This window comes from Microcebus murinus, chromosome 6, assembly GCF_040939455.1.
Source record: "Microcebus murinus isolate Inina chromosome 6, M.murinus_Inina_mat1.0, whole genome shotgun sequence".
Classification (NCBI taxonomy): domain Eukaryota; kingdom Metazoa; phylum Chordata; class Mammalia; order Primates; family Cheirogaleidae; genus Microcebus; species Microcebus murinus.
In genome coordinates, this window is record NC_134109.1 from 28725305 (window position 1) to 28733990 (window position 8686).

The 8686-nt window shown below is 45.9% G+C and overlaps 1 protein-coding gene and 1 non-coding gene across 4 annotated transcripts in view; one reads left to right on the top strand and one right to left on the bottom strand.

Annotated features, from left to right (window-relative positions):
* Positions 1-4483, bottom strand: part of DCAF4 (DDB1 and CUL4 associated factor 4) — a 28318-nt gene extending 23835 nt beyond the window's left edge. The window contains exon 1 of one of the 3 annotated variants that reach the window (XM_076003884.1): positions 4237-4483. In XM_076003884.1, the coding sequence (XP_075859999.1) occupies positions 4237-4446 (210 nt within the window). In that variant the 5' untranslated portion in view covers positions 4447-4483. Of the gene's footprint in view, positions 1-3812; positions 4074-4236 lie in introns of those variants that run through there. The other 2 variants (XM_012741141.2, XM_076003885.1) reach the window with 2 other exon arrangements.
* Positions 1660-1721, top strand: LOC142871702 (U7 small nuclear RNA). The gene has a single exon (XR_012919918.1). It is a non-coding gene; the product is annotated as a U7 small nuclear RNA (small nuclear RNA).
* Positions 4484-8686: the final 4203 nt, after the last annotated feature.

Here is an 8686-nt window from a genome sequence, read left to right on the forward strand (position 1 = left end):
ATATATAAAAAAATTAGCCGGGCATGGTGGTGCATGCCTGTAGTCCCAGCTACTCGGGAGGCTGAGGCAGGAGGATCACTTGTGCCCAGGAGTTTGAGGTTGCTGTGAGCTAGGCTGACGCCACGGCACTCACTCTAGCCTGGGCAACAAAGCGAGACTCTGTCTCAAAAAAAAAAAAAAAAAAAAAAGTCAAAGTTTTACAGCACACATTCTGCACATGAAGTGATTCTAGTCTGCTTTCATTATGTAACAATGCACAAATACAGTGAGGAACACAAGTGTTTGGTAATCAAAAACTTCAGATCACCAGGAGGCAGGACCATGCCCTGTCTACACCATTATCCTCAATAGGGACTGCCCAATCAGAAGGACACAGCAGATGATAAGAACACTGGTGAGTGCTGATTTTGCCTAGGGAGAACTTTTCTATACCACTAACTCATACAGGCACAGGTTCATGCACTGCAGTAGAGTAAGGGTGACTGACAACATCAACTGATGAGATAAGCAAGATGAAGCCAAAAGCATTTTTAAAAGCCACAATAACAGAAGCCTTCCAAATACAGAAAGGGCTTAAATACTAGGATGAAGATAGTATATTTTCAGTACTTTTAAGAAGCCTGGGCCATGCGCAGTGGCCCACACCTGTAATCCTAGCACTCTGGGAGGCCGAGGCAGGCGGATTGCTCAAGGTCAGGAGTTCGAAACCAGCCTGAGCAAGAGCGAGACCCTGTCTCTACTATAAATAAAAAGAAATTAATTAGCCAACAAATATATATGGAAAAAATTAGCCGGGCATGGTGGCACATGCCTATAGTTGCAGCTACTCGAGAGGGTGAGGCAGGAGGATTGCTTGAGCCCAGGAGTTTGAGGTTGCTGTGAGCTAGGCTGATGCCATGGCACTCACTCTAGCCTGGGCAACAAAGTGAGACTCTGTCTCCAAAAAAAAAGACAATAAAATAAAACTTGCCAGAGCTTACTAAAAAAAAGAAAAGAAAAAAAATCTTTCTAGAAAGTCTTATGAATAATTGCTTTTTCCAGTTATCCCAAATGAGTTCATAAATGATCTAATTTAACTGTTTTATATTTTCAGGAATACAAATGACTGTGTGTACCCTTTATTAACTAGGTAGTACTTAGCAAAATTTTTAGACTTTTAAATGATATATGTTCCATGTGTGCTTCTTTCCTTTCTTTTCATGGTTGAAGAGCCTTGTATTGTAGCATTCTGCACGCTCCCCCCCCATTTGCTTTTTTTTTCCTTCTGCAACATTCCACCAAATTATTAGCTTTCCAAAAACTGTGGTACCACATATGATATCTTAATATGACAGCAACTTTGTTTTAAAACCAGAATCAAACTGAACATAAGTTTTATTTAAGCCCAAATGTATGCTTTATGTATATCTGTAAAAAACACTGTTGTCTTGGTGCCACATTTTTTTTTATTCTGTTTATGTTCTTGCTGAAAGGTAAGCTTACAGATCAAGACATTACATTTTATGTTTCAATGAAAGTTTCAATAAAACAAAACAAACGGGTCTTTTTATTTAAGGCTTCATGGAACAGAACTGAAGTTGGAATTGTTAGATCTTCCGGGTTTTATATATACTTATAGCATTACCAAATAGGTGCAGTGTATTAATATAAAATGCTTTGGAGTGTTACAGCTCTTTTAGAATTTGTCTAGCAGGTTTTCTGGTGGTCATTGGAAGACGCTCCCCAAATAATTAAAAAAGAAAGTAAAATGCTTTGGGACCCATAAACTTAAGAAAAAAAGCAAAGAAAGGAGAAGCTGGGCTCAGTGGCACCCCTACTTCCAGACTTGGGAGGCTAAGGCGGGAGGATCACGTGTCCAAGTGTTAGAGGTTGCAGTTCGCTATGATGAAGCTTGTTAACAGCCACTGACTGCACTGCAGCCTAGGCAACATATTGGAGACCCTGTCTCAAATACATACACACATGGAACATACATCAGAAAATCACATATCACACTAGGCAGGGTGCTGAAATGACTGGGTTTGTAAACCAAATTTCCTTGACATTTTTCCCCATTTCAAAAGCAATTCACTTTGAGGTTTAACACAGTAAACCAGTATAATGTACGTACATATAGTATATGTACAGAGCATGGAGTATACGTATACAGAATATATTGAGAGGAACCTCTAAAGACTTCATTCACTGCTAAGTCGGCTTTGTTGCCAAATTTTCTGAACCAGAGCGGCAAACATTTTGCACAACTATCCAACATGCTTCGTCTGGTTTGAGAGCCCTTCCCTGCCTCCAAGACTCCATTTCCAGGCCTGGGCTCAATATCTCCATGGTGTAGGCCCTGCAAAGGCCAGGCCACCCTGTGAGCAGCCCAGGTAGGTGGCTGAATGCAGAGGGCAGGCATAAGGCCAAAATTCACAGCAGGAGAGAGGCTCCAGAATTCCCTGGCCAAACCCTCATGGTTGGGGGTCCTTGCCTAGCCTGGGCTGGAGCCCCACAGTCGGGGGTCTGAGACACTAGGGCCAAGGGGGATGAAAATGTTCTGGAATTAGTGGTGATGGTTGCAATCTTATCAATATAAAAAAAACTCACTGGATTCTACTTTTTAAAGGGTGAATTTTATAGTATGTTGATTATATCTTAAAACAAAGAAAATGGCTGGGTGCAGTGGCTCAAGCCTGTAATCCTAGCACTCTGGGGGGCCGGAGCAGGAGGACTGATTGAGCTCAGGAGTTAGAAACCAGCCTGAGCAAGAGGAGACCCCGTCTCTATAATAAATAGAAATAAATTAGCCAAACAACTAAAAATAGAAAAAAATTAGCCAGGCACGGTGGCGTGTGCCTGCAGTCCCAGCTACTCTGGAGGCTGAGGCAGGAGGATCACTTGAGCCCAGGAGTTTGAGGTTGCTGTGAGCTAGGCTGACACCACGACACTCTAGCCTAGGCAACAGAGTGAGACTCTGTCTCCCAAAAAACAAACAAACTAAGAAAGATCTGTTTAGCACGGCACACTACAATATTTAAAGTGAGAAACAACCTAAATACCCAACAGGGGAAATCTGGTAAGGTCCTGGCGATCACTGGACTACAACCTGGAGAATGCTAATGGCATGGGCTTGCAAAGCTGCCACACGAAGTGGACACACGGATGAGGGGTGGAGGGAAGCAGAAAAATGCTGACGGTTCGATTAGGACTATGTGCTTAGTGTAAATAATAATAATAATAAAGTTCTCTGTTAAAACTTACGTAAATACTTCAGGCGGCGGGCTTTGTACTAATGCCCACCCTGAACTGGTGTTTTAAACTCTATTTTACAAATGAGGAAAGTGAGGCTTAAACGGCTAAGTACCATACCCAGACAAACAGCGGTGGAAGAGGGATTCCACCTCGTTGTGTCGGACCCCTGGGCTGGTTACCCACAGGACACCACCTTAAGTATATTTTCCACCGTTACTTAAAACGAGAGTTTGGGACATTGGGGTTTTATTTCCTCCAAAAAGTTGTCCCCTCAGTTTTCTCCCCCTCCTTGCTGCGCAGTTGGATTCACAAGACAGTATCTGCAGACCACCGAGGGGAGGGCTGTGTCGCGGTTACTGAAGTCACTGGGCAGGCCCCGAGACGTGGCGAAGCGGGCTTTCCTGCTGACACACACCTCAGCGCGGAGGTGAACGCACAGGAGAAGGCCCGGTCCAAACCGGCTCCACCATTCGCGAGCTGGCGCGTTACCTGGGGCAAGTGCCACCCAAACTACACCCCTTTTCTGCGTCGGGCAAAGATACCAAGCCTGTGAAGCAGTCAGCACAGTACCAAGCACTTACTACACGGTCCAGACGCGTCAGCTGTTGCGTCCACCTGTCTGAAACGGCCGACCACAACCTGGGGAAACCGCCCCAGGGGCCCGCAGGCCGGCCGGTGCCAGGTATGGGTGGGGCCTTCTTCCTCAGGGCTCGGAAAAATGCGCTTTCCAGCCAGCCGCTGCGCAGCGACAGGTCTCGGGGTACCTTCCTCCTGAGTTAAAGGGTGCAGATCCAACAGCACAGAACCAGCTAGGCCCCCGCGCGCCGCGGAGCTCGGCCCAGCCCCCACCACGCCCGGCCGGGCCTGCGTTCCACGTGCTCGCTGCTCCCCGCCCCTTTCCCCGGCCTTCCCCCACAACGCCCGGTCCCACCCCGAGCTCTGTAGCAGGGCCAGCAGCAGCCCTTGAACCGACGCCAACGGGCACCCCAGCCAGCACGGCCCTACCTGCTCAGAGGGTCCTTTTCGGCTCCCCCCCAGGCTCAGCGCTGCAGGAGTAGGAGCGAAACGTGGAAACACCCACAAGGACCAAGGTGTAGCGTCAGCCAGTTGGGTGTGCCCGTTTTGTGTGGTCGCAACCGATAGGGCTATGAGTGCCCCGCCCTCCCTTCTCATTGGACGCGGCTTCTGTCTGTCGACGTGCATAGGGGCGAGCATACGGAGAGGGCGGGGCGTGTGGTTTCGGCTCCGCCCAAGCCTGGCGTGTCGGGGCTCGCGAGCTTGGGGGCGGGGCCGGGCGTGGCGTCCGGGGCGGAGTAGCTTGCGGGCGGGTTAGTCGGAAGTAGTGGGTGCTTTCCTGGTCTGCAGGCTACTGATCCAGCTGGAAGCAACCTTGTTGCCACTACTGTGGAAAGGTGAAGGAGACTGTGAGATGAGGGAGAGAAAAAGTAGTAAGTGGTGAACAGGTGATGGATCTGCACCCCAGATCTTCGTGGATCCAAGCTGTAGAATAGCGTGCCCTGAACTGGCAATCGCGAGTCTAGTTCTGTTTCCTGCTAGCTGTGTGGCCTAGGGGAGTCCCTTCCCTGCTCTGTGCCTCGATTTCTCCTGTGGAGACAAGGAAATTGATCTAACATTGTGAAGTCCTCTCCAGCTCAAAGTTTGTTCATTACAACCAGTATTTCTTGAATGATCTGTGTGCTGTGCCTGTTCCAGGTATCAGCTGATAGCCTTGAGCTCTTCCAAAACGAAAACGGAAGCCTGTGCTGGGCTCTTGGCCAGAAGTGACAGTTTTATGAGGCGAGCTGGGTCCACATAGGCCGGGCTTGGCGGGGACCACCCTGTATTAATGTTCTGCTAACCTCTGCCCCTGTGAGTTGCTGGACCCATTAGAAGCCAGGTTGCGGGGTTTATCAGTGGTACTCTTGTATGCAGACATTTTATTCAATAACAAGGTAGGATTTGGGCACTCAAGGAGTTTACAAACAACTAAGTGCAGGGTGTGGAATGGGGCTAGGTGATAATGACAGAAATGAATATAGTTAGAATAAAGGGCAGCTTCATGAAGCTTGAGCGGCCTTGAAGAGAAGGCAAAGAAAAATTCTTTTTGTTTTCCCCTCAAGAACTCTGAGGACAATCAGAGAGAAATTGCAAGCAAAACAAACAACATGGCTGGAAAACTGTTCAAGGAGTTTTGGCTGGGCGGGCGGGGAGTCTTAGAAGTAAAACTAGCAAGGTGGGTTGGGGCTTGATAGCACAGGGCTTCAAATGCTAAGGAAAGAGCAGGTAGTAGGAAGTTCTGAGGGTTTCAGAGTTGGAGAGTGATAGGGCTAGAGCTGTGCTTCAGGGAGCATGACCTGGGCAGCACTGTGGTGGGGATTGGGGAGTAAAGGTTGCAGAAGTCATCTGGGAGACTCCTTAGGAACTTATTGCAGTAACAGTCCTTGTGAAAGGTGGTCAGGGCAGACCAGGGGGGTGGCAGCAGGGATGGAAGGGAGAGGTAGATGGGAGACACATTTCAGAGGGACAATCTACAAGATTTGAACTCTGAAGGTGGGGGAGTCACGTTGCCGGATTCCCGCTGAAGAGCAGGGTTCACGGGGAATTCAGGAGAGAGTTGACTTGGGCTCACTGAGTGAATGAATGGCAAACCGCCAGCTCTACTGAATATCCACTGAGGGACCTGGGGTGGGCACCGGATATGCCTTAGGGATCTGTAACACACACACAGAAAAAGATTAAAGAACATTTGCAAATCAATGCACAAAAGAAGGTTGACATTAGGCTAGTTTTGTGGTATCCCAATCAACCACAGTTTCCTCACAGGTAAAACATACCTACAAGTTTGTCTCAAGGAGTAAATGCCTTGATGATAAAACACCCAGCTTCCATTGATTAAGCACTCACTATTAGGAATATGGCTTAGTATGTAGATGTGTGTTAGGTCTGGAGCCAAGAGGGAGACACACGAAGCCTGAGGTGCAGTAAAACACTGTTTATATTGAGCATCTGGGTGCAGATGGGTGGAGGCCGAAAAAGCGTCTCCCACAAAGGAGGGGAAAACCTTGGGTTTTATAGAGGGTCTTTCCCAGGAGACTGAGCAACACCTGCAGAGATAGGGGAGGGAGGCACCTTCGTCCTTATTAGGGGGGATAGGAATACCTGCATTGCCACAGCAGTCTGATTGAAGTTAGATTCACAATCTTGGACTCTCCAGACTCCCTTGGGTTTTGTTTCACAGTCTTTACAATCACTAAGTATTACCTCCTATACATACTTTTCGGGTTTACACTCTAAGGAAACCTAACAATGTGTATTACCATCAAAAGTAAAAATAATTCATGCCTGTAATCCTAGCACTCTGGGAAGCCGAGGCTGGAGGATTGCTCAAGGTCAGGAGTTCGAAACCAGCCTGAGCAAGAGCGAGACCCTGTCTCTACTATAAATAGAAAGAAATTAATTGGCCTACTAATATATATAGAAAAAATTAGCCGGGCATGGTGGCGAATGCCTGTAGTCCCAGCTACTCAGGAGGCTGAGGCAGTAGGATTGCTTGAGCCCAGGAGTTTGAGGTTGCTGTGAGCTAGGCTGATGCCATGGCACTCACTCTAGCCTGGGCAAGAAAGTGAAACTCTGTCTCAAAAGAAAAAACCAAAACAAACAGTATTTTTCTAGTCCTTGCCATGTGTCAAATATTTTCTAAGCCCTTTCCATGGATGATTCATTCTTTTAATTTCAACAATCCTGTGAGGTAGGTACTGTTAATATCACCACTTTACTAATGAGTGACAGGTTAAGTAACTTGTGCTGATAAGGAAAACCCCCATCTATTTCTTGGTGCATCAGCCACCTGAGACCCCCTACCCCTCATGGAAGCCCCACATCTGCATAATACTAACCTATTACCTGGCCTGTCAACTAATCTATTACCTGGTGCATCAGCATAATACTAACCTATTACCTTAGCCACCTTGTGACCCCACCCCTTGGACAACCCCAACTTAATAAAAGTGGGAAAAATCGAGTAGACAGGGCCCAGAATTTGGTGGTGAGACACCTCTGAGCCTGCTAGCGAATAAACTTTGACTCTCTGAATTATGTGCTGCTCAGTTTGTCCTCCAGACCACCTGCTCTGTAACACTTGCTGCAGCAGTGCCAGGTCACACAACAGGTCAAAGTGGCAGAGCCAGGACTCAAATCCAAGCAGTATAGTTCCAGAGTTTGTGCTGTCAAGGCAAAGAAACTGATGGAACATGAAAGAAATATGCCAGTTTGCTATAAAATATTTGCAACTCATATCACAGGAAAGGGCTAATTTTTCTTATAAAATGTTCCTGCAAATAAACCCAACAGAAAAATGAGCAATGGCTATAAATAATGTATAAAAAGGAAATAAACATGAAATGATGCTCACCCTCACTCAACATGAGGAAAATGTAGCTTAAAACTCTTCTGCCATATCTATTTTCATAATCAGATAGGCACAGTGTTTGTGTCTATCTAATAAGTTGTTAATACTCAATGAAGCTCTCATACAATTTCTAAGAGAGACAATTTGACAATATAATCAATATTTGTCAAAAATTTAAAATGAGAAGTCCACTTGCTCAAGGCTTCTTGGGCATGGCTCCGGGTGAAAAAAAAAGAAAAATTTTAAATGCACCTAACTTTGAAGTAGTAATTACACTGCTAGGAATTTATCCTGAAATATATTGCCTATACACAAAATGATTAGGAACCGTAGGATAAACATGGAGCATTGTTTATAATAGTGAAAGTTTGGAAACAATCTTAATGTCCTTTAGTAGGAGACTAATTAAAAAAGGAGAGGGGACATTCATTCAGTGGCATATTATACAAGTGTTAAAAACAAAAAATGAGGAGGCACTTTATATACTGAAAAAGAAATTACTTCCAAGTTGGATTCTTGGTGAAAAAAGCAAGGTGAAGAACATTGTATAAAGTATTGTAATGTACATACAGGATGAAAAGTGTGTGTGTGTGTGTGTGTGTGTGTGTGTGTTTGTATCTTCTGGGAATGATATGTATGAAACTGATGATGTCTGTTATTTCTACCAAGGGGAGCAAGGATGGGAGGGAGCTTTTTACTATAAGCCTATGCCGTTTGAATTTTGACTATGAATATACTACCTATTGAAATATAAAATTTAAATGTTACTATAAACAAATCAACATTATGTACAGCAACCACCTGCAGGAGTTGTCCATTTAAGAGGTGACTTGTACATGGTTTGCCAAAGGGGCTAGGATGCCTGTCAACTCCCATCATGGAGACATTAATCCAAAATATAATTGATTCAAGAGAAACATTTAAATTAGCATGCCCAGCCAGGCGCGGTGGCTCACGCTTGTAATCCTAGCTCTCTGGGAGGCCAAGGCGGGAGGATCCCTCGAGGTCAGGAGTTCGAAACCAGCCTGAGCAAGAGGGAGACCCCGT